Genomic DNA, 26,579 nt, shown 5'->3' with positions numbered 1-26,579 from the left:
ATTTCTCAGCGAAGAGTATTTAGGATGGTATTCATAAGGCCAGGGAGAATTTTGTATCAGTGAGGAACAAAAGATTTGGGAATGGGACTTCCCAATGTGATAGATAACACCCCAATCTGAACGTCTGTTTCAGACTTGAAACAGAGCAAAACTGCATTTTGGCTGTTCCTTAAAAAAGAAAAAAGTAAACAAACAAAAGACTTTTAACAGTTTCACTTTGGATCTATCACACAAGGATTCAATGGAATGAAAACTCACCATGCGCTCTTGCCAGCTGGATGGCACTGTGGTCAGTATCAAGCGTTTTTTAGACAAATAATTTCCAAATAGAATAGGCTGTGTTGCATTTCAAAAAGGTCAGCATGAAGTATTTCACCATTGCAAAGGGCTTGGCTTTTTATTTTCTCAATTATAAAATGTCCTTGAGAACAACATCTCCCCGCAGACAAACTTTTCCTTTTGATTGAATGGCGTTTTCTCTTGGAAGACGTTCTAAGCAAACATAAAAATGATGAGAAAATGTGACCAGATCTAATTGCTGCTTTGCGCCAAGAGTGTGTTGACAGGTTTTATCTCAGGGGAGCAGAAAAAAAAAGGTTGCTTGGTATTCTTTTTCCTGTGATTCAAGTCAGTAGCTGCTCACAAGTTGCTAGTATGAGTTCAGAAATGATCAAATAAGCCAATCAGCAAAGTGAGAAAAAAAGGAATGAGGTCAAGTTGCAGTGACAGACTCACACCCATCCTTTAGAGACCTTTGCAAGAACCTCCTGGAGCCCCAGCTGCTTGCTGTGACCATCCAACTGTACTTTTACATGCACGCTGCTTCCCTTACGGCAGCATGGCTGGTGTACCTGTGCTCTTTCTGGCCTCCAAGATGGCTCATTTCCTTGATTAGGCTGCTATTCTGTCAGGGCTGGAAGTTGCTCACGACCAAAGCACTTTAGTAACGATAAAAGCTGTTGATCTAGGTGGCAGAGAGAAAAAGACAGCAGAGCTGGCTCAGAAGCACATAGCAAGTAAGCAGCAAAGCTAAGCTCTCATGACCTGTTCTCTATTTTGTAGATAATTATTGATCAGTCCTTGTTTTATTGTTGTGTTCTGTGTTTTTTGATATATATATATATTTTTCCAGTGAAATGTATTGCAGCATTCTTCTTAATGGAGAACAAGTCAATTGATTTCTCCATTTGCTATCTCATATGTGTGTATATATATATGCATATATATATATGCACATACAAATAAGTATGCATAAACATATATACATATTTGTGTATGTATAAATATATGAATGTATGCCTGTTCAGAATTGACTCAAAACTGGTACGAGTCTAAAGCACGGGGAGCATTACTGAGCTTTCTAGATGAACAAACTGTCTCTGAGAGGCAGGCATATACCTGATGGTGTAGGCTGTGCTGATGTAACCCACCTGGGGCATCACTTTGGGCTACTTACCTTTGCACAAACACAGTCTGTTACGTATCACAAAGGTCTAGTGGTGGAGGGCTTTGATCCCAGCAAAACAGCTCACCATAGAGAGATGTCTGCTTTCCAGCACTGTGGCCATGTGTGATTGTAGAGCAGATGTGGTAAATTCCAGCCTCTCTCCTACCAGCCAACTCATAAAGCTTTTTCCCACCCTTCTGCTGCCTTTCACAGAAAGTTCTGCCATGGCATGGCTGGAGGATCCTGTCAAAGAACTCTGGGAGGAGCAGTCCTACCTTCTGACCACTGCAGGCAGTAGGAGCAACAGAGCTGGTCCACAGCTGATAAATATGAAACACGTGTTGGCCTTGCCACATGACATAAACTACGACAGCGCAAACAGCTCCTACTCTCCCTCCCTTGGTGCAGCTGTGGATCCAATGTCTATGTCATTGAGTGCTGCCCATGATGTCTCAAGCAAAATGCAATGTTCTGTGCCACATCAGAGAAGTGGGACCATGGGCTGCAGTGATTGAAGTGCCTGAAGAATCATACCATCCTGGTAATGTGACAGCTGTGAGCAAAATCAGGCAGCCAGCAAAGAGCATCCTTTGTGCTCAGCTCCTGCAGGAAGAGCTAACACAGGATGCTAGGAACGGCTGGGCTGGTTTAATCAAGCAAATTGGCTGTCTTGTCATCCTTTCTCCTCAGAGGCCCCACTCGTTGTTGGCTGCCTGTGAATTTCCTTTGCAACTCACCAGGTGGCATTCCCCAAGCTGTGGCTGGAGCATGGCAGCATGCCCAGAGGTGGCTGTCACTGCCATGGGCAACACACTGGTGCTTGCTCCTGTCTGTGTCAGCCCCAGTGTAAGGTAGTGCGCACAAGCAGTTTGTGTGCCCTCATCCTGCCTCACCAGGGAGCTCCAGATGCTTGCCTTATATTGGGTGTTGTGTGGAAGATGGGAGAAATACATCTCAGGCTGACAGCAATAAAAAACACTCAGCTCTAGCAAGATTCTGGAGTGAAGGTACCAAGAATCAATGGAGGTATCAGGGGGTTGTGAAATCCCATTGGATGGCAGATGTAATGTGGAATTAGTCTCTGACCCAGCACATTTTTAGTGGAGAGTCTCTCTGCTCCTCGTGAGCTCTGAGGCTCTCAAAAGGAGGCTTTTTTTTCTCCCCTCTCGGTGAGCCTCCAGCACTCCCTGTGCACCTTTTGAGACTAATCCACAGTGACATCCTACATTACAAGATTAAGTTGGAGCCTTCAGAGCCTGCACTTTGCAGGTTGATATTTTCCCTTGTAGTAAATCTTAGCTATCACTCCAGCCTGTCATCCGGTAAGGATATCAGTGCCACTTCTTTGACACCTCCTGATTGAACACATATGGGATGAAGGTCTCACTCCAGAAAGGAGGGGAAGCAATGAGGCAGCCGTAGTGTTTGGGGGACTGGCTTCTCTCCTTCCTCTCTGGGATGGCAGAGCTCTTTTATAAACTAGACAGGAACTCCATGTGTCCAAATGCAGGAAGGAAGTGCACTCTTGGTGTGAAGTCTATTAGAAAATGTCTCCTTGAAGCCTGGAGAGAGTATAAAAGGAGCAATGGCTTCTGAATAACAGGTAAGTTTAAGGGGTAAGTTCAAGCTGAACAGAATGACAGGTAAGCTAACTCAGTTTCAAAAAGCTGCTTTGGAAAAGGAAAGAACCCTGAATCATTTTCTTGATGTTTCTCCACATAAAATAAATATTCAAGGGCTCTTTACCTGTCAGTACTTTTTCCTGTCTTCTCCCATTTCATCACTCACAGCAGGTGTATGATCCCTGCCTCTCCTCCTGGATTCCACAACCTTTCCTTTCCCAAAGGAGGGGGTAGAAACAGGTAATAATAATCAGCAACCAGCAGCCAACAGTGAATAACAATCTTGTGCGGAGGGCTTTTTCAGTTCAGCAGCTGCTGACAAAATTTCATAGCCAGTCTTAAATGGTCTGTCTCTAAACAGCAGGAGTCACTGCTATAGCAATTTATGAAGATATTCCTCTATCTGGTTATGTTTTTGCAGTTCATGGAGGTTTGTACACTCAGAAATACCATCGTCATCTGAGTAAGGCAGATGCACACACTGGTGTTTGTGCCAAATCAGCCTGAGCACACAGCGGGAAGTTTATGCCAGGTTTGTTCTGGCTGGGAGTAGGCAGGTGGTACCTGCTCTGACATAAGGCTTATGGATGGAAAGATGACACTACAACTTATTGTTTGGAATTTATCTTAATGAGCAGAGAGCTTGGCAGCCCATGGCCTAGGGTGGTTTGGAGGTGGTACTCCTATGGCGTTAGTTGCAATGTGTGTTGTGCATGCTATTTGCCTGTAACAGGCTATGCATCTTGTGTACCTGCCTCATTCCAGAGCAGTCCTCCTAGGTTAAGCAACAGGGACTTTTGATTCCATTTGTATGCAGACCCTCCTCCCTTTTGCTACTGAAAGTGGATAGAAATCCCCCAAAGGTGTCTGAAAAGCTTTTTCCTGGATTTGCCAGCCTCGAGTTTTCAACAAGAGCAAACAAGGTCATAGACAGTCCAAGGCACCACTTCTACCTTTGGTTCTTGCAGCAATTCCTGCTCTCAGATATCTTATGAGAACCTGAATCACAAACCTCTCAGCTCCTTCTAGCTGAGTCTATCAGGGTGGCAGAGCTTTATGCATTCTTCAGCTTGGGAGCTGGGCCAGGACACAACACAGAGGTACAAATGGGAAAGGCTCAAATGGAAACTTCTTCATTTAAGCTAAATAAATAATCAGTATATCCAGTTCTTGTTTTTGCCCCATAGATAAATGCTTTCCTAGCCTCAGCCTGAGTCATTACTCCATTATGAACTGAGGCATGGTAAGATCTGTACTGAGATGTGTTTAACATAACTCAGGCCTAGTGTATGTGACCTTGTAATCATACAGGTCCAGAAATGCTTCACTGTGCCCTCAAAAACAACCAAGAAATAAACTTCCCATTCTTTCTGAATGGGAAAACAGCTCAAAATGTGACAAATGTGAATAAAAGTGGTCATAGCCACCTCCAGGAGGGTGAGTGGATATCTGCAACACATACGCTCACTAGGGTTTTAAAGCCATGACAGGCTTTGCAGCCTGCTGTATGCACTATAGCTGGAAATGGAGAGGCTGCAGACTGTGCTCTTCTCTACCCCCTACTCAAACCCAGGAACTGCCCACTGTAGGAGATTCTGACTTGCCCACTCACTGGTGCCTTCCTTCAAAGGGGTGTCCGTGGTAGTTACTAGAAAAATAAAAGTTGAAGGAGAAGAAGCACAGAGTTACTTTTCCTTACTAGTGCAACCAGGACAAAAAAAGTTATAGTTACTGGGCTTCAGCAGTGGTTGGGAACTGTTGAAGATGAATACAAGTACGTTGCTGATCTCCAAGCTTGGTTTGAAGCCCAACAAATCAGTGCAAAAGAAGAACTGCCAGTGACTTCAGTGGGATTTTACACACAGAAACAATATGGGATAGTCCATATTGATATTTTTTCAGGTAGGTGAACTCTGTACTGTGGCAAGTTTCACTCAGTTTAACACTTCACATCCATCCAAAGAAAGTGTCACACGGAGCATCAGAAGCTGTATACCATGTGTTTTAATAAACTTTATAACCAGCAGAAAAATAGTTTTGGATGTGTTTGTTCTCCTCCCTCCTAAAAAAAAAAAAAGTCAAGTCCAACCCAAAGCAATGCCAACCCCCAAACAGAAGGAAAATAATTGTCCTGGAGCAACACAGACACGAAATACAGATGGACACAAAGGTTTTTGGACAAATAAATGGTGTTGGTACAAACATAAGGCAGTGAACAATAAAATGCTTATTGTCTCAACCAGTTTATCACTTGTATAGATATATATGTATACATACATAGATACATATATATCTATACACATTCATCTTTTGTGGGATGATATCATACATCTGTAAGACAACAAAATAAAAGGGTGACTGTGGGGAAGGAGTAAAGAAGAAAAGAGATGCATTGTTTTAGTCAGTGTAAGGACAATGCTCAGCTTTCTTGCAACATACCATTACTTTTCTTATCAGGACATCCATGGTTATTCTGTGTCCTTGGTCCATGGATGAGCTGTGAGCTTGTAATCGAAGCGATCCACTTCTCTGCTCTGTGTATGAGCAATACCTCAGAAATATATGAAGCATTCCTTCGTCTGGTTAATTCCCATGCTTTTCCATGTTTTGTAATTTAAAATTGGTTAGTATTCCAGTTTGCATTTTCCCCCCCACATTTCTTGCATTTGCTATGCATGTCACCACAACAGGGTGGAGCAATCCTGATAAGCAATATGCCATGGGCATGTGCTGTTATCACGGTGTGACTGGATGGAGGAATTCATTATACAATGGATTCCATGCTACTTCGACCTCACAGACAGTCTGCGGAGTCAAGTCATGCTGTCACCTCAGCTGTTCTGCATTGGGTGGGTCTGTGGGTCACGTCTTAATCCAGAAACAAAGAAAGGAAAGAAAAAATATTTTTTATTTCCTTTTTATCTTCCATAGAAACCAACCAACACAAGAAGAGTAGGCAACACTGTTCTCTGCTAGGTCTCTGCTTCATTCTTAGGCAAATGAGTCCTGCATTTAAAAAAAAAAAAAAAAAGTATTCTTCCTCCTGTTGTTATATTGCTCTTTCAGAGAACCAGCCACTGTCCATGCTTTCTCAGATCTCAGTGCCGTGCTCAACAAGCAAGCAAAGCACAAGCTCATGCTGGCTGCAAAGTTCAGGTCACCAAGAAGGTATTAAGAGAACAGCTCAGTTTGCCAGCTTCTTGTAAACACCATATTGCTAAGAAGGCAAAGGCAAAATACCCTTCTCCACACTTCCCCTAGTTCCTTATCCTTTCTTTTCCTTTATCTTCTTCTTTCCTTTCTCTTCTTTTCCTTTCTTTTCCTTTCTCTTCTCTCTTTTCTTTTCTTTTCTTTTCTTTTCTTTTCTTTTCTTTTCTTTTCTTTTCTTTTCTTTTCTTTTCTTTTCTTTTCTTTTCTTTTCTTTTCTTTTCTTTTCTTTTCTTTTTTATTCCTTTATTCCTTTATTCCTTTCACAAGGTTTCATGTAGAGAAGCAGGACTTGTGCATCACAAATACAGCAACTATGTCAATCTCAGCCAGCTTCCCACCCTACTGTAATGCACAAGCCCATCTTAGCCTGTACCTGCCCCCAGAAGGTGTTTATATGTCTCTGGATCTTTTGGAAAACCATGCAGTCTGATCTGCGGTGGAGTTCTGCAGTGCAGGTGCTGGGCGGCTGGTTGTCCCTCTTTCCTGAGGCTCATAAGTGATTGTTTTTGGATAGATAGGCAATAAGAGCCACAGCCACCCCAACATAGATACCAGTTCCAATTGTGATGGACAGCACAGCAAGGAAGAGTGCTCGCCGGGAGCTGGAGCTTGCGTGGTGAAAGTCTCCCTTGGCTACAGCTTTGTTTGTCTGCAAGATAAAGAACAGCAACAATACAACACATTTATTTGTTTCATCTGGAAATGAAGGTAAGATACTCTTCTTGGCTGAAACATGTTCTGGAATATGTCAGCAAACTGATTGGAAATCAGCTACTTTTTTAGTTGAATTAGATTGTTTGTGCCATTAACATGATGACAGTACCAAAGGCATTTCAAGTACTATTTTTAAGTGCCTTTAAGCTTAAACACATTGTAGGATTTAATACTGTGTGTCACATTGGTTCCTGAGATGGCTTAGCCTTTCCTGGAAAAGTGGGCAGATGGGCTGTGAGCCAAGGATCTGCTTGTAAGACTGATCCAAACCTCTGGTAATGGCATCATATCTTCTACGTAGCTTTGAGTACTCAAGCAGCTGTTTGAAATCAACCTGTTCAGCTGGAGTTCCCAAAGTTACATGCCAGGCATTTAGGCTTGAGCACAATAAACCCCACAAAGTTGCAGCTTGTTAATACAGCTGAAATAATGAACTTAGAATACAGAACTGAGCTGATTTGGAACTGTGGTGATCCCACGGTCACACTGGACAGCCCCTGCAGAAAGCTACATCTGGAGTTTCAGGTGTATTCAAATCTTGGTTCTTCTAACATCCTATTTCCAAGCGTTCTCAAGAATAAGACCCAAAACAAAAGCAAGATTCCTGCTCAAAGCAAGCAATTGAAAGTCAGGATTGGGCAGAACTGATCTACTCATTGACAAGACTGCCTGGCGCTTCCTCAGTGCTTCTCAATCTTACAGCATGATGAAAGGTGGATGTCTTTTTATGGGCAGTGGTGTGATATCGACAGGGTTACCCAGAGGCAGTAGCAGATCTGTTACCTACAAGAAAGATCTTTTAAAAGCATATGAACTTCTTATGGTTTGAGACAGTCTTTGTTCCCTTGTTACAACGAGTGAGGAATTCTTAATGGTTTAATTGTGTTTCTCCAAAAATGATCATTTTGCTGGGACACTTTCTGCTTCATTGTCATCTAAGTTTCTGGGCAGTTTTTGCTCTATTTTTATCTTTTTTTTTTACTATCTTGCTACTCAGAGCGATTTATGGCAGCCAAATGACAAGCTTCCAAGATGACAACAAGGCTTCTGGCCTTTCTGTCAATGGCTTTATCAGAACTGTCTCTTCTCATTCATCAACCTAATTTTTTAAGCATAATGCCTTATAAATGTTCCAGGAAGAAACAATGTCAAACAATACATACTGAAAGAAAGTGGGACCAGGCTGTAAGCAGGAGGAAAATGACCATTTCCAAACAGCATATAAACAACTCTCAGGTTTACACTTAGCATCATGTCCTTTAGTTCAGACGGGGAAGGCATCTTATCCACTTTGCAAAGGCAAGCCCCTCACCATGGGATGACCAATGATTTCAACAGCATCTTTCCTGGGACCTTCAGAGACCCAAAAGCAGAATCCTTTCTGGAAAAAGCACTGGTACTTTGAGGATCATGGACAGGGCTACTAAGGATGCTTGAAAGCCTTGATAATGGAAGCATAGAAAATTTTACAAAGCGTTGGTCATTCAGCTCTCCTCAAAAACTTTTTCCACGCACTAGCTATTCATCAGAGAGTTAATAAAAGCCTTGAACAGAGAGGCTCCTATTCACTGGAGTTAGGTTGGATTTGTCAAGCACAAAAGCAAATTCACAGCACTGAAGGTATTTGTGTCTTTGGATAAACAGAAGTAAACAGTTTCAGCATCCCCAGAATGGAAGAAAAGTTTGAGAATGTTGGAATGTTTCAATTTGACATTTCTCAAGTGTCACATTATATTATGGAAAATTCTATAATGTTTTGAACAGACCTCTTTCAAAAGAAACTTTGTATAGCTTTCAGACAGCTTTTTTTTTTTTTCTTTTTTTTTTTCCCCCACTTAAAAATAGACCAAAATTCAAAGGCAAAAGAAACCATTAGCCAAAGTCAAGTAATCTGAAAACCTGACACTATGTCTTGAATGGCTTCAATAAAGCAAGTTGGATCTACCAAAAAATGACTTGTAAAGCAACCCAAAGGGATTCAGAAGGCTGATTCATTGGGTGCTAATAGCCTTTTTTTCTGATAGAATCTTCAACATAGAGAAAAATCAGCTCAGAAAGAACAGGACTTTTTTTATTGATAAACTCTTTGAGGACGGTCCTGACCTTTTTGAAAGGATAGCACCTATGCTGAAAAATTCACCTCCTTGACAAAATTTTCAGTCCAGCCAAAACCAGATGTCTTGCATTAACTATGTGCCATAGAGTGTGAATTTTACAGCTTCTGACATTGTGAAATAATTTGATTTTACTTGTGGAACAGGACCACACTCCCATAGAAATTTCAATTTCCAATAAATTACCTATTGCAAAGATTTTTTTCCTTTTAATCTAATGCATATCTTGTGATTTAGTAAAATCAAAGCCCTTCTATATGCAATTCTGGGTGCAGAGAATATTAGTAAGAGCACATGGGAAGGATAATTATACGTTCCCCCTTTAGTCCATTCATAAAGATTTCCACTGGGATGGAAACATCTAAACCACCCTCCATTAGTGTAAGACCAGTCTGAGGGATCCTTATGACTAAGAATATTCTTTGTTGGTATTCTAATTACTAAAATAATCCCCTTACTCCCCAGTGTCACTATATGCAAATTATGGCTTCATTTCTGGAAAACAGTTACTACACAAAATGCAATTGTGGCCAATTTTATTAGGCTAGCATCTGGCAACTAATAAGCAATTTTCTTGAATTCAAAACAAACAAACAAACAAACAAACCCCCCAAAACAATAAAACAAGGACCTTTGGTTTCTCTGTGTACTTTGAGAAAGTCCCTTAGTAGTAGTCGCCATTCAATAGTTTATGTCCTAGCCCATTTGATGCCTGAAGTAAAGAAACAACACTGCATTTGGGAGTATTCATGCCCAGGATGACCGTGCTCTAGAAAACGCCATATAGAATTGGCTGACATGCCAACGGTACAGAGACAATTTTCTTCCAGACATTATTACCCAGTCTGGAAATGGATTTCTCGGAGCTCCTCTTGGCAGAGCCAGCTTTCATCTCACTGAAGCAGATGATAAAATATTTGCTTTCATTTTTTCTTTCTCTTGAAAAGCATGGCCCCAGCTATTAGTATTACCCAGTTGAATACTTAGCTGGCATTATCTGGTTCATTGTGCTTGACTGTGGAGGGTAATATAAATAGAATTATAGAATGGCTTGGGTTAGAAGAAACTTCAAAGATTATCTAGTTTCAACTCCCATACCATGCGCAGGGCTGCCATCCAACTGCTCATGCTGCACAGGAACCCACCCAACCTGGCCCTCAGCATCTCCAGGGATGGGGCATCCACTGCTTCTCTGGACAGTGTGAGCCAGTGCCTCACCACCCGTTCTCTGTAAAACTTCCCTCTGACATGTAATCTAAGTCTCCCCTCTAGTTTAAAACCATTCCCCCTCTATTACTGTCTATCACTATCTACCTACATGCATAAAAAGTTGATTTCCCTCCTGTTTATAATCTCTTTTTAAATATGTCAAAAACTGGTGCAGTAATGAAGATCCAAATGCCCTATTAACAAAGGCTTTGATTCACTAAATCATATTCAGGGTAAATGCTTTAAGTTGTAAGATCTGCAAAACAGCTATTCTAATGGGCTTAAAAGTAGGTGCAGAAGTAAGCACTTTTCCTAATCAGAATTATATCATCTGTGGAGTTTTATGGCATTTCCTCCCTTCCTTGGCAAGACTGCGTCTGACAGCCAGATGATTGATGAACCAATTTAATGCAGTCTTTGGTCAGCAGTGGGACCAACAGGTTTGATAAACAGAGCATGGGATGAGTGCAAGAGACAGGATGAGTTATGAGTGAGGAAAAATTCATCACATCAACACCAGGCTCCCTCACTGCACAGCCAGAGATGACATACTTTTCTTGCAAAAGGTTTATATCCCTGGACTAACCCTGGCTCTTGGTTTGTGGATGTCCAGATATGACTGCTGACCTGCCAACTATAGACATAGGCTGCCAGGCGCTCCAAAGCTGAAAACAGGGGCTAGAGTCAGCACTGACCCTCAGACAATCCTGCCTCCTGTAGGCTCTGAAAGTAAGTTGGGAAAAGGGCAGGAGTGGGAAATGGGAGCTTGAAGGCGGCACAGAGACTTGGAAGAGTTTTCTTTGTTTCACTAGCAAAATGAATATCCTTTTAGAAACACTTTCAAGGAACTTCCCTGGAGTTCCCACTTGAGCTTCTGCAAAACATATTCATCATTTTTCCAGGCTGCATTTTATGGACTGAGGGAAAATGGATACTGTACCTCTACAGATGCAAGGCCAAAACACTCTGCTGCATCCCACAGTGAATCATATATCATACTCAAAAAACACCTCATCATAAATTGTATCTGGAGACAAGAAACACATTGATCACATTTATTAATCCTGCTTCATCTCCCTAAGGCTGGAGAACAGGACTAGCCCTATTTGGTAGGAGAGGGAATCCTGACATATTTGATCAGGTGACGGGAGGATTTATTTTATTTTGTGGGGTGAAATATCCAGCAGGGAACAGGGATGTGCAGGTTACACACAGTTGCTGGCCAGATTGAGAGTCTTACTTCAAGTACTGTGCAACTATATGCCTCACAATGAAGAGTGACTCATAAAGAAGCTGCTTCTCCTCTCCTCTCCTCTCCTCTCCTCTCCTCTCCTCTCCTCCCCCCTCCTCTCCTCTCCTCTCCTCTCTCCTCTCCTCTCCTCTCCTCTCCTCTCCTCTCCCCTCCTCTCCTCTCCTCCTCCTCCCCTCCCCTCCCCTCCCCTTCCCTCCCCTCCCCTCCCCTCCAGGAAATTCCAATCCATTCTCCAGTGTTGATAGGTAGAGATTAGGTACCTTGGAATTAATAGCTTTCCTTCAGAGAGGGATCAGCTCATCAGCTCTCTTATAAATGCTTGAGCATTTGGAAGATGGAAAATGTAAGATTTTGACTGTAGCCTGCTCTCAATGTTTGGTAGCACCAAGATCCAGTTGAAATATCTTATAGGGACAATGTTATATGTGAGATGATGATGAGATACCATGAGTGGTTGGGGAGTGATGACTAAAGGATGATAAAGGGATGTCAACAGCACTTTCTTGACATCTGGAGAAGGAATAAATTGCTATAAGCAGCAGCTGCTGCTGCTTTGCTCAGAGCTCTGCCAGATGTCTGAAGTGCTCAGAGTAGCAAAACAAAAGCCGGTATGAAAACTCATTCTTTGAGGATTCCTCTCTATCATGAATCCTCCTCATTCTAGTAAACAGATTTGTGCCTTCAGTGACCATAGCACAGTACTGTGTGATGTAAGTGCATCACTGTGTGCATTTGCTGTTTTTCTGTAAATTACTAACTTCTTCCTTATTGTGACTGCACAGCAAGGCAACAAAACACAAGCTGGAAGCAGGAGCAGCTGTCTGTGCAAAGGCATCAAGAAAGAGTGTGATGAACACCTTGTATCTGGAAGAGTCTCTTGTATTGCACTTCAACTTCGTGTGCAGTTTAACCAAATCTTTCTCCAGTCAGCCCTTGAAGTGGCATTTCTCATTGGGTGAGCATCATCTTCTTTGCCCTCTTACAGCATAGGAACTTCCAGTTTGAACAAAAGCCCATCAAGCTCTTGAATCAATGATGGCTGATTGAAAACAAGAGAATTGTGCAAAGGGATTTTTACTACCACTTAATTGACTGATGCTGTTTTCATAGAAGTGGAAGTATTGGGAACAGTGTTTATGCCTCGAAGATTAAAGAAGGCTCAGAATTGTATGTGAATGGGAAAAAGGAGGTGTAACTGAAGACTAGGACAAGTTTGCCTCTTATGTGTATCAAACTTTCGTAACATCTGGGTTTGAGCCATTAGATCATTTTGGTATCAGTATTTTGTTCTCGAGTTCGAAAGTATGACGTAGGCTAGAACATGATTCAGCCCCCGGCTGGTTCTGCCTGTGGCGTCTGATTGTATATTCAAGTGCAGATAAAACTATAAATGTCCGAGTGAGATTTCAACACTTGGAAAAACAAGAGAATAATAATGAGAACAGCAGGCGTAAAAGGCCTGAATGAGCAGAACACAGAGAGATGTTTTTAGACTAGCTCCCCAGCAACAGTAGTTCATTTGATTGCACTTGAGAGGATGAGATAGTGGTGTGAGGGCAATTTTGTTTTCCTAGCAGATACAGGAATTTGAAGCCTTATGGCAAAGATGATGATCTTCCCTCATCCACTTTGTCTCCAGCCCCCAAGTAGTCTTTGCCATTCTGTAATGAAAGAGGAGAAGAAAATCTGAGGGAGGACAGCTCCCATGGGCTTGGGCCTAGAGATTAGGCACACATACTCAGGTACCACCTAAGTTTATCAGCAAATTAGTAGTGACAAATTCAGTCCTAAATGGTGACTCTGGATCTCAGACATCACTCTCAGAACCATGAGGATGCCATAGATGCCATATGGCTTCACACCAAGCTGAGTGCCTGAAAGTCTCACATGAAGCGATTGCACCAATCTCCAGCTACAAGGTGAGGGCTCCTACTTGGGATCAATTTGCGATGCGTTGGGGTTTGTTTGGTGTAACCTGTCTGTGTTTCACTTCCTTCTGTCTGCCTCTAGTCTGCTTCCTCACTTCTGACTGGATGAAAAGCATGACAATGGGTCCATCTGCTGCAGTGATCCTGGTCTCTCCTTGCCAAAAAAGGTCACACAGCAGAAGAAAGGGTAGAAGGTGCTTCTCAGTGCTGCCAGAGAGGATCCTAGCCCTTGTCCCCCACCTCCCACACCAAGAAAAGATAAGAAATGAAGCAATTGGTTTGGGAGGGGGATTCTGCCTTGGATATCACGATCCACATCTTATGGTCGGAGGTAAGAACAGGAAAAAAGGGAGCACATATACTCATCTTTATGATGTGGTACTTTAGCCACATTCAGACAGTCACCAGAGAGCAAATGATGAAAACCACGTATTTCATGTGACAAGACTCTTTCTCCACTTCTGCATTTCTTTTACTTCCCTGAAATCTACAACAAACAGTGCTGGGAATAAAACCGCACAGCTACATTTCTTCTTTCATCAGTACTTAGTTTTTCATCTCTTCCTCAAGTATGTCATGCAAAAACAGGGAAAGTGAGGCAGGAAGGGGAAGTGCTGTGATTTTGCAACGAAAAGCAGAAGCTGCAGTATACCCAGGCTCATGAAAGGTATCCTGATGTCACTGAAGTTCTTTTACTTTAACATCAACCAGAAAGAAGTCTAACTAAATTACAAAGGCTTCAGAGTGTCTACACAGAGTACGCGCTGGTTTTAATGTATTGCTTTAAGAGGAGAATCAGTTTAGACTGCTAGAGCTCTCTCTATCAGCTAGTTTTGCAATAACTTAATGTCCAGAGTATGAATGAGGCTGTTCCTCCCCATTAAGGACTTGACATTTGAAAAGAGGCAAGCAGCTTTGTTTAGGAGCCCGAGAGGAAAATGACTCTAAATTAATTTGGGGTGTGACATTAGGAAAGTGCAACTGGCACAGCTGGAAATGCTGAATGTCCCTCTCTGCCTGGAACACCAGCCATCCTGTGTGTCCAGGTGGCTTCTCTGGTAGAAGAGAGCTGTTCTGTATGAGGAATGGGCTTATCTCTGCTTATCTCAACACTGAATGGACCTCATCAACAGACTGGGCATTAGAAAAAATTCTGTACTGTGAGGGTGGTTAGACACTAGAATAGGCTTGCTAGAGAGGTGGCTGATGGCCCATGACTGTCAGTGTTCAAGAGGCATTTGGATAATTTTCTCACTAATGTGTTTAAACTTTAGGTTAGCCCTGAGGTAGTCAGGCAGTTGGACTTGATCTTTGTAAGTAGTGTCCAGTTGAACTATTCCATTCTATTCTGTGTTCTGTTCTTTTCTCTCCCTTACAGGAGCTCTGCAACTCTACTTACCTTACAGCACAAGTTGCTAATAGATTGAAAAGTTATCAGTGAGGGCTGATGGACAGATGTGCAGACAGACAAAGACCACAAATACAAATACAACTTGAAAGTTTTATTTTTGGCTGTGTCTGCATCTTTCCAGCAAAGAGATGCCCAACCTTAACTTACTATTGATTACACCAGGAATTCCCTTGCACATGATAGAGTTGTAATAAGGTCAAAGAGATTGGCTGAATGGACATAAATTCAGTTCCTGGAAACTTCTGATGGCCCACTTTCCTAAGGACAAGTAGGAAGGGCCAAAACCAACCCTATAGAGCCCAGCAGTTTATGTTAGGGGAAAAAAACAAGACCCAATCTTCAGTCCCTTCTCTTTCTATAGTCCAGCGTTGGGTCTCTCGCTGCAAGTAAGACATTGAGACCCTGGAGCACGTCCAGAGAAGGACAACAAAACTGTGACGGGTCTGGAGCACAAGACTTATGGGTAGCAGCTGAGGGAAATGGGATGGTTCAGTCTGGAGAAGAGGAGGCTCAGGGGAGACCTTATTGCTCTCTACAACTGCCTGAAAGGAGGTTGCGGTGAAGTGGGGATCAGCCTCTTCTCCCAGGTAACAGCGATAGGATGAGAGGAAATGGCCTCGAGTTGTGTCAGGGGAGGTTCAGGTTGGATATTAGGCAACATTTCTTTTCAGAAAGAGTAGTGAGGTATTGGGAACAGGCTGCCCAAGGAAGTAGCGGAGTCAGCATCTGGAGTCACAATCTCCACCACCAGTGGAGGGATTCAAGAACCATGGATATGTGGCACTGAAGGAAATAGTGAGCATGGTGGGGATGGGTTGCTTGTTGGCCATGATGATCTTAGGGGTCTTTTCCAACTTTAATGATTCTATTCCCCAACACCTTGACACTAGCTGCTTCCCTGCTATAATAGTCAACTCTCTCCAATCTTCTGACATTCTCTCCAAGCCCAGGTGACGGTAGCAAACCCAGAAAGTGCCATGAAAATCTCTGCTTTAGGATACTTGTTTCAGGTGTCTCAATGGTCCGTTATTCCTTACAAGTAGTGGCAGAGATATAAATGACTCTAGAAAAAGAAAAGAATCATTTATAGCAGTACTTAGATGTCTTATTTTTTTTAAAGATTTGCTATCCTTTCTTCTGACTAGAATGAATAATCTACCCCTGCTACCCAAAACCAAACGGTTTGATATGGTCAAGTAACTTCATTTAATCGCACATACTTTTTTTTTTTATTCTTGATTCCATGCAATTATTGAAATTCACTTCAGATTAACTTGACAGTCTTTTTCTTTTTCTCCCTTTTTCCTTCCTTTTCTCTTTCACTTTTTTTTCCCCCCATTTTTCTCTTTTCTATTATTTTGTGGTAATACTTTTTGAATTGTCCCAGATATGGGAGAATAAGATATTCACACAGATTTGCCCTGGGATCCTTGCACTACAGCGCGCTTCCCATCTCACATCTGTGCAATGCCATTTGCAGAGTGGCTCATTCCAGGACAGCAGAGAGACTTTTCTTCTAAGACTGAGTAATGAAGCAGAACAAAGTGTTTGGGGGATTCTCTACTTCTAACTCAGTTGTTCAGCAAAGTGCATCTTTTAAACATAAGGAAACAAAGAGTCATGGATGAACTCCCTTTCATTCTGCTTGCATAATAAATAACCAGAAAGGGCTAGGTCACAGCACTGGATGTTGAGCTGTATCTCCTATTAACACTGTGTTTTTATGCACAAAATAGTGAAGAGAATGATCTGGTATATCATTTCTGTTGAGCATAAAGGATTCTCCATCTCCGTGTACTGCTGTATCTGACACTGAAGATGTGAAACTGTATTTATTTTTCCTTTTGAACTTGGCAGCAAAGTGTTTTCTTTCAAGGGACAATTTCAAAGAAGATATTTTATTAGAACTTGTATTTCTGAATTCATCACAAATTTTAGCAGTTGATGTACTCTGGATATTATTTGGAAACAACATCATGAAAGCAATACAGAAGCACGTGGTGCCATTTGTTTACGGCACCACTGGACACAGATTCTTGTGTTGGGTGGACATTTGGTTTGACCCAGAATTTTCATTTATTCTCTGAAGTGTTCAGCACTAGAGGTTTATAATGCAGGGCGATATGCTGAGTTAATCCAGCAGGCTAATATTCTACTCCTGTACCTTTTTAACTAAAGAGTATTGATTTTGTTGTCATAAAAACTGCATATCCTTAGGGTCAGAGCTCAAGGCACCATATCTTGATCAAAAACTGTTTACTCTTGCTTAAAGTATTTAGAAAGCACTGTGAACTACTGGATCCCTTAAGTCTCCCGCTGTGATTTCTGTTACTATTTACATCAGCAGCTTCTGAGCTAGCAACCAGTACAGCATATATAATAGCCAGTATAGCATATATAATTAATAATTCTGGAACTATCAAACTGAATTTAAGATTAACAAGAGATACAGGCAAAGGATTGAGAATGAAATGTGACATTCCTTTCTGATGGAGGGGAGAAAATAGTACCCGAAAATATGCTGAATACAAATGTGTGCTACTGGAATTAAAATACATATTTGTAAGAATTAACTCAAGCATTTTATGTGGGTGATTTTGAAATATTTTGCTTTGCTTCTCAGCTTTTTTTATACATAAATATACACATTAACTAAACCTTTCAGATGAAAATTTTCTTTCTGATTAGAAAAAAGGATTTGGATTGTTTTACCTGAAAACGCGTTGACATGGAATAATCCAACCTTTTCCAAATCTATTTTGAAAACTTTCTGAGATTAAATATTTCTCAAAACAACTATTTTCTGAAATGAACACACACATACACACGCATATAAGTAATCTTAACAAGTCAATACATTTTTCCTCTGGCTTTAACATTTGTTATTATGCATTCAGTTGTGGAAAGGAATTCAAAACTAACGTGTTGTTTCTTCAGAAACGTGACTCTTTTTGAGTCCTACCCTCATCAGGACCAAAATGGCCATGTGAACAAACTCTCGTGGGGCAGTGACCACACTAGAAGAGATGGCCTGGACCTATGGGATATTTTGTGACTGTTCCTGGATGCAGACCTGAAGCTGCCTCTGGCACTTTGGAGAACACCTACAGGGAGGATAGTGGGGATATTATCCATGACTAGGTAGCTCATATTGTGGAGGAGACCTAGGAACTGCACTAGGTAGTGTAATCACTGCAGCACAAAGAAGTCGTTCTCTGTCCTTTATGCTTATCCCCTGGTGCAAAACCACCCTTGGATGGGGAAAAACGATCAACAAGAGAAAAATACACTTAAAGAGAGGCATCCTACCTACACACCCACTAGTATCTACTAACGCCAGCAACACTTCTGCACTGAGGAATCTAGAGAGCGTGCTCATCTTGACTCAGCTCCACACTTATCAGAGGAGGACTCAACAAGATCTCATTTCTCCTACGGAGAAAGTTCATCAGCTGCCCTGAAACAACTCATTTGTATTTGTCACTGGTGCTGTTGGCATGGAAATAGAAGGCCTAACCTTGTATTAAGCTGTCAACACCCTGAAATGACTGCTTCATCTTTCCCATGACTCAGCGTCTGCAAGACAAGAACTCCATGTTCTCCAGCAACAACACTGCAGCATGGTCGTGCCAATAGATTCCAGCTCCTACTCTCTTGTGCGCAAAAGTCTTCCCTCCTACAATGCAGTACCCCATGCATACAATCCTGTACATCAGTGGTACACAGGGTTGCGTGTGTGAGACCTCAGCCCCTGTAGCTTGTTTCTGCTCCTCACGTTGGGTCTCTGTTCCTGGTTCACCCTTTCCTTCTTCTACTCCTTGATGCTGCTAAGGAGTGAGTCATCTGCCAAGTACTTTTAAAAGCTTTTCCCAAATCTGTCTGTCTGCTGGCATCACACAAAGACCAGTAAGTCCCTGCATCCGCAGTGCCTTAAGCAAAAGACTGAAAATAACTGTGGGACCCCTGTGAGTCTTGCAGCACAGAGCTGCTGATTTTTCTCTCTGCGATGGCAAAAACATCCTGCTAATGCACCTTGTCTGGGTCTGAGCCAGCTCTTACTCCTGAGCTCAGGAAGAAAGCAAACAGGCTTAAGATGTACCTCAAGGATTCTCTAGCTTTGGTACTCCCTCTTCCTCCAGCATCTTACTAACTCCTGCAATAACCACCTTGTAATAATGTTTTCTTGCTGCAGATGTGCTCCCTGAATCTTCCCCTTTTGCACTAAAGAAGGAGCAGAGTTGCAGCAGTTCATACATTGGTGTACAGAGACCATTATCATTTTGATCCATGGGGGTTCCCAGTCAGAAAATGGTGGAAGGAAGAGGCCGTCCCAAAGGTCTGTTCCCCCTTTAACAACCTGCTCCACAGGAGTAGAGCTCTTCCTCAGTGGAAACCATTAGCAGACAAACAGGAGCCATGATTGTCTAACAGGGAGAGCCCAGATTGTTAATAAGGATCTCTTTTAGAGGCTCTGAGGGGTTATAAACAACCTGGCAATATTTTTTAATATCTAATTATTCCAGGGTATACAAACAAGAAGGTGAAGTCTGCTCCCCTTCTCTTCTCCTTTCCTTCTATCTGCTGCATATGGTAACACCTCACTGTCTACCATTTAACTGGCATCATTGCATCTGCCCAAAGAAATGAAATATGAAAGTCAAGCCAGAAGAATGACCATGGCCTGCACCGTGCCCTTGGCAGCAGGAGGTCAATGCATCTGCATATACATCCCTATCTGCATGCCTTGTAGTGCTGGCGCAGAGAGGCAGGGACTGCACTGACACACAGCAGCAGGACACAACTCATATGCTCCCGATGATAAAAGCCTCAGCAGGATGCAAGCTGACAGAGGGTTTTGCTCTGTGAAATACAGGGCTCAGAAATCAAAGCAGACTGCCTTTGATTTGAAACAACTTTACTCCTTGCCCTCCAACCCCTTCCCTATAAGGTAATGGGAGCAGTATGCAACTTTGGGTGTCTGGCAGGATGAGAGCCACTGTGGAGAAGCAAGCCCCCTTCACATGTCCATCAGACAACACATGCATCACTTATCCTGAATGCACTCTTGCCAGGGTTTTCCCAAGTGAAAAGATGAGAAACAACAGACCCAGCTCATTCACACAGCAGCAATTCTACAGGGAATGGTATGGAGGAATGTCCAGAGGTGGTAGCAAGTGAGCAGAGGGAAGATCAGGGTGCAGAGATATAAACTGGGTGAATGCTTGCACATAAAGCACAAGGGAGTAGCTATAGCAAGGCTGCAATAGTGAGGCACAAACCAGTCCTGATCTGGTATCTGTCATTTTTACAAATCAGAGCACTTCAGCAGTAAGTCATTCACATGGAGAGGGATTTGATAATTAATCATTTCAGAACTCGCACTCTCCTCTCTCCTACCCTCTCCCTTTCTCCCTCTCTCTCTTTCATCTCTTTGCACTACCAGGCTAATACATGTTTCACGATTGAAATACAACCTTTGTGAAAATATTCCAATAAAATATTCATGAACAACCATTTTCATTATTTGATCAGTGCTAAATGACTTCGTAATCCTTATGCAGCCAGAGGTCTAAAGGACTGCTGCCATAGTGCTCTGCTTTCTCCACTACCTTCTTCTGTTCCCTCTCTACCTCTCTCACTTTCTCTATTCTTTAAATCCTCAGGGACAGTTTCATGCATTTTTTCTTATCATTCCCAAGGTATTAGCTGTGACCCGTAGATCATGGGTAACATGATGGGTATCATGGCAAAGAGCCCTGGGCTGGCAAAGGAGGATACTGTGGAGCAATTGCTCTATGATGCTTGACAGAACCCAGGCTTGTGAGGTCTTCTCCACCTGGGGTCTTGCCTTTTCCCCAAGGTATCATCTTCAGTTCTGGCTTTTCTGTGGTCTGGCCAGATTAAACAGATAGGACATTCCAGTAGTTAGAGAAACTGTGAATGAGCTCCCTAGAGAAGCCCATAGCATCTGAATTTCTTTGTAGGTTGGTGCACACTTTGAGGCCAGATCTGTGTATTTCTCCCAGCTTCAGTTCTTGAAAATCACTTTTTAATCCAGCTGGGGCCAGCTGAGCATACAAAGGAAACAATAATCCTCTTGAAGCTGTCTATGTCTGACTTGCTACAGTCCATGATTATATGCTGATGAAGAGAATACTCTTGATCTTCAGCTTTAATGCTAATTCCTTCCCTCATCATTTCAACTGTTCCTTTCTAACACTGGATTTCCTACTTCAGCAACAGGAGGGGAAGTCTGGCTAATTCAATTACAGATGACAGTGGGGCTCATCCTCAGTTTCCTCCTTACTATGAAAGAACAACTTCCCTTTTCTGGTAGCAAGGACAATGTGAAGCTTGGCCTTAGCTAAGCCTCACTAAAAAGGTTATTGCAACTGGATGTCAGCCTCCTCATGTCACATTCACCTAGGGATAGCATTTCTCATGCACAACATTTATCTTTGTTTCCATTAACATTTCTATTGTGATTTACTGTTGTGTTTGGAATTTCCTTAAAAATCTGAACAATGACTCTCAAGCCTTCAGCCTGGAAAGGAGCTGCTCATGGAAGAGGAGAAGATTGTTACAGGGTAGGTATATCCCTCTTTAAGGCCCCTATCATCCTAGAAAGCCACACACCTGATGTTGCTTCACACCTTTGGAAAATGAGTGGGCAGAGGCAGTGTGAGGTGTTACATACACCATGGGGCACACCAGGACCATGTAAGGAAAAGTGTGCTGCCCTTCACAGCACATCAGCTGCCAGATGAAGACCATAACTCAGACAGCACAGGCCTTCTATAGCAGAAAACTAGGCAAGTCTCAGTCACAAGTACATTTCCACACAGACCTGATGAGCACTTTATCTGTGGGGTGCAGGAGGATGTTGTGGGACATGGAAATGGTATTGCCTAGGACAGAAAGCAAGGTAGAACGATGCCTAAAGCAAAGCACAAAAGCTGAAATGCAACTTGAGTATATGCCACAAGGTCCTAGTTACACTTAGAAAGCAGGCGTACTTATAAAAAGAATGCTATGGCAAGAGAAAATTGAATATCAACTTTACTGAAATTGCTGAAATCCATATAAACAAGGGTATGAAGTTCTCCATGTAAAACCATAAGTGACAACTGTGACATTTATGGCCCTGGGTCCCCACTGCCATCCCTGCCCCTCTTGCACAGATACTCTGCAGAACTAAGAGAGTCTATTTCCTTGGAGCACTTCCTATCAACAGCCATCAACCTAATTTTGCTACAAAAAATGCCAAGAAAAAGCTCATGTCTGGAATTCCAAGGACAGTCATATCACATTTGAAAGCAAGCTACACATGGGGGTTCTCTGGATCTCACACTCCATGAAAGTGCAAAATGGAGGTGGTTTCTTGGGGATGCAAATGCAGGAGACCCGCTAGCACATCCAGCACAGCTTAAAAGTGGATGGAAGGTGAACCAGGTTAGTGAGATGATTATAGATGCTAATTTTCAAACAACATGCACTGAAGTTTGCTACTCTTGACCTTGAATAAAACATCCATATTCACTTTCTGCATCAATGCTAGTCTATGTGCTTCTAATGCAATTTGAATGAAGAAAGCTGTACCCTCTCCATGCTGCCATCCTAAATCTCAATGGCAAAAATTTTCCACAGTGGATGACAGGGAAGATTTAGAAAAAAAAATATCAGCTGCACAATAATTTTTAAAAACATTCTGAACAGCCAAAATACTAATACATAGCAGTATTTAATTATATAAATGAACATTTGCAAAATCATGACTTGTTTATGTGTTTTATTAACTGATGGCAAGAAATTGGCTGGTTGGGAAAGCTAAGAATGCTCTGTTTTGGCTTGCAGACTGATCACTGCATAGAAGCCAAATATAAATATATATATATATTTTTTAAGAGAAAAGAACTCATGATTTCATTTATGGTGAGTGGCTGGAGTTTCAATAATTTATCTCTCTTTTTTTTTTCCAAAATACATGCATTTGCATAGTTGTGACTTTCAAGTGTATAAGGCATTTTTAGCCAGTGCTTGGAATAACTGCTTGTCAAGGAGTATTGAAATCAGGCCAGCTACACACTGGAGTAAATTTAGTAACATTCCTAAGTTTGCATCTTAATTAAGGGTCTCAGTTTGTGTACTCACTTGCATTACATTGAAATGAATACTGCATCTAGGGAAAGAAGGAAGAGTCAAATCCCTCTAAAGGCAACGCCTGTCTTGAAATGAGACAGTGAGTGGCAGATATGTCATCAGTGTAAAACCAGTGTCACTTTAAACACTGGATCATTGCTTTAATAATACAGTTGATCAATAACACATACTGGTTTCCTTTTTGAAAAGGATATAGTTAAGTTGCAACTGTTGCTAAATATTTTCATTGTTCTAATTGCCTTATTAATTCCAGACAAAGCCTTTTCTGGTTTGTAAAGCGCCAGAACATAATACGTATTTTTCTTTATGCGCTACAAAAGCAGAGCCCTCTTCTATTAGCAGAAGTTCTACTTCTGAAATCAGATGAACAAAGCAATATGGTGGATGGGTGGTAGCTACTATACTGGATGATGGTCTTGAGCCTAAAAATGGCTAAAACCTGTTACTTTACAGGCACGTGAAACTCTCCTGCATAGGGACACCTATCGACTCTGAAGTAGAGAGGTATGTGACCAAAGAGCACCTTATTCGGGACAGTGTGGATAATCTTTCAGACTGAGATATCCTTATTGCCTGTCCCTGAGCAGTTCTGAGTTGACCTCTCTCCACATGCCAAACCTGGAAATCATCCCTTGTAAGTAAGGAGGTGAAAGGAGAAAATGGAAATCTTGCTGACAGACATTCACTACCTTGTTAATTGGCTTGTGCTGCTTACTGCACTCCTCTGGGACAAACGGAGTGGGGCTGAGTCCCTAGGAGAAGAACCACTGAGCAAGAGTCATGGATGTTTTCTGAACACCAGGCTGCATTTACAAGTTACTCAGGTGTGCAATTACACCTTCACAAGCAGATAAATAAGATAGCATCGATATTTTCATTTTATATATAGCTGTTTATCTTCTAGTTGAACAGTCTCAGATGCAGAGGCAAGAGGTGGCTGATTTCTTATGCCAGTTAAGATTTTAGTGATGGAGATAGAAAGTGAGAGAGACGGAGAGGCAGAGAGAGAAATCAATTTATGAAGCACAGCACCGAAGAAGTACACTGTAATGGCAAGAGACTGAAAAAAAAATAAAAAGCTTTGCTGCAATTAGGCATGCATAATAAATAACAATGGCATCCTGTTACTTCTCTGGAATTTGAAATTTATTGTTATTTCTATGCTATATCCAAAAATACCCTACCAGCATCATGCAATGGGCTGACAAGGCTTTTATCTAGAAAAGCACAGAACACTTGGTCAGATCTGATTCCCATCCTGCCCTACAATAGCCTTCTCCAGCCAGAGGGAATGCCAATACTGATGATGTCACACTAGTTCCAATGGCTGCTGGCACAGGTTGTGCCCTCTGCACAAGGAGGGCCATGTGCAACTAGGCAAGAATCTAGAGAAAAGCATACGGATCACACAGGTGAACTACCCAGTGACTAACAAAGGACTTAGGCATGAAACAAGAACAGCAGCCAAAAGCCCAGTGGTCTGCCCCTGTAATACTTAGAAGTCTTCAATAATGTTCCTGGCATTGGAATTTGACTGTCCACACTTAAAGTTAGAAACGCCCTCCCTTCAGCTCTTCCTCTACTGAACTCCTGAGGCTGAGGCACATGCAACCCTGCTTGAATTAATCAGAAGGGGACATTTTGAGTGTATGCAAACCTATACACATTTGGACACACATGATATCATTGTAAATAAAAATCACTTCAAGTCAGATGGAAAAATAATTCAAAAGCCATTGGATGGAGTTTTGAGTGAGAATAATTCTTATTTAGGGGAAGAAGTTGCACTTTTATTACCATTGTCAGGTGATCTGTGTTGAGCAGGGGTGGCATTCGTGTTTTGCAAGTGGCCTGGACTATCTGCATGGAGCTGCAGCTCTCTTCTCCCTGTTGTTAAGCTTCCTTTGAAATTTTGAAACAGTTTTTTTTTTTTTTTTTTTTTTTTTTTTTTACACCCACCCACACAGCAAATGACATGCTCCAGGGCTGTTCAGGGAACTTAGCAACACACTTCTGCAGGGAAGCCATCAGCAGCCTGGTCTCAGGCACTTCTCAGAGTTTGCACCAACTCTTCCTCCAGCTTTCCCTTCAACAACTGCAAAGACATCAACACTCCTTGGCAGGGGTCTTGCCTCAAACAAGAAGAGCTATTCTTTGCATCAATAATCAGATAATGCAGTGCATGAAGTAGGTGGAAAGAAGAATCTTGGATTGTGTAGCAGAGCCTTGAGTCCTTTATCCCAGCCTTATGCTAGGGTGGCCCACCTTGCTTTACCTGTTACTCAATAAACAGATGGCAGCAGCTCCTCAAGGCAAGGAGTGTTGATGATAAGGTATAGGCAAGACCAAGAGAGGATGCAAATGTAAAAGTGCCAGCTTAAACTGCACTATGGTTTGCCCCAGTCTTTGATGCACAGTGCTACCTCCATTTGCTTTAGAGACACGTGGAGGGTTTCCCATGCTCTTTCCATGTCCACAGGACAGGATTTATGGAAGAATGGAGGTGGAGGGCCAAAGTGTATGGCTCAGATAGAGATAGGATTGATTCCCTAGAGTGTAAATGGCATCGGCAGCCACATACAGGAAAGGTGCCTATCACAACCCTGCTAAGGAAAAGAACTAGATGAGTCCTTGAGGGAGAACAAAAAGAAAAAAATATGTAAAGGGTTTGGGGCAGACAGAGGCTGGACAGTCAAGCAGACCTTGATGTGCACCAACCATTGCCAACCTAGTTCAATCACCAGCTCTCCTCTGATGTCTCTTCATCAGGATCAGGCCATGCAGCCAGTGGAATTGGTGGAACACCTTCCTTTTTCAGGCAGCAACTACCCCAGGCCTCCTTACAACAGAGACATGCCATCTGCAGCAGTGACCTGAGGTGGCCCAAGTGCAGGGCACCCACAGAAAGTTGGATTCACTGGTTCCATCTTATGAAACAGACTCCAGATTATGTTGATTTTTCAGGAACCCAAGAGCCCAAGTGAGGATTTAATGTAGTGCTCTTATTTCGTATTTGCCTACCTGAATCCTTGGAAATCTTTCCTTTAACAGTTCAGGCTTGAAGGTACTTCTTGAAGGCCACCTCTTCAGAACTGAAAAAGCTAAAGATCACTGCTTGCTCCACCAGTGGTACTGCCATCCCCTCATCAACTCTGAACCAGGAAAAACCACAAGCTTGCATAACATGAGAAAACAAATACACCAAGAGAGGCAAGGCTTCCCTATACTTGATCTCCAGAAATGGGAAACAAAAAATGCTCTAGTAAGTGCAAAAGAGCGGGGCAAGGACAATATGCTACTTTCTCTCAACACCCCTTTAGTCTTCAAAGAACGCTGCTTGGAAGGTTGCTATGGAGCAGAAGCTGTTTAGAGATCTCAGATCCCTTTGTTCATTTTGTTTGTGTCTTTTTGTGGTGAAGATCTCTGTAGAAACATCAGCCTGGCTAAAATAGACACTGACAGACCTTAAATATTAATAAAGGTATCTGCCTTCTGTAATTTGAAGTAACGTC

General features: G+C 42.2%; 1 protein-coding gene and 2 long non-coding RNA genes across 4 annotated transcripts in view; 2 read left to right on the top strand and 1 right to left on the bottom strand.

The window, feature by feature from the left end:
• LOC146544877 (uncharacterized) overlaps positions 1-6,385 on the top strand; it is a 29,749-nt gene extending 23,364 nt beyond the window's left edge. The window contains exon 2 of the long non-coding RNA XR_014881889.1: positions 1,661-6,385. This is a non-coding gene — a long non-coding RNA (uncharacterized LOC146544877). The remainder of the gene's footprint in view (positions 1-1,660) is intronic.
• Positions 6,386-6,403: 18 nt separating this feature from the next.
• The window catches only part of SYNDIG1 (synapse differentiation inducing 1), a 61,994-nt gene continuing 41,818 nt past the window's right edge, over positions 6,404-26,579 (bottom strand). The window contains exon 4 of the mRNA XM_085219046.1: positions 6,404-6,928. Within this exon, the coding sequence (XP_085075172.1) occupies positions 6,770-6,928 (159 nt within the window). The 3' untranslated portion in view covers positions 6,404-6,769. The remainder of the gene's footprint in view (positions 6,929-26,579) is intronic.
• Positions 6,915-25,039, top strand: LOC146544876 (uncharacterized). Of its 2 annotated transcripts, none has more exons than XR_014881887.1 (3): positions 6,915-6,987; positions 12,351-21,494; positions 23,521-25,039. It is a non-coding gene; the product is annotated as an uncharacterized LOC146544876 (long non-coding RNA). The 2 variants fall into 2 exon arrangements; XR_014881888.1 differs by lacking the exon at positions 23,521-25,039 and having other exon boundaries at positions 12,351-13,487; positions 13,579-22,740.

Source organism: Meleagris gallopavo, chromosome 2 (assembly GCF_905368555.1).
Source record: "Meleagris gallopavo chromosome 2, MGAL_WU_HG_1.1, whole genome shotgun sequence".
Lineage (NCBI taxonomy): Eukaryota > Metazoa > Chordata > Aves > Galliformes > Phasianidae > Meleagris > Meleagris gallopavo.
Note: the sequence above shows the minus strand (reverse complement) of the source record. Positions and strands in the feature narration are given on the sequence as shown.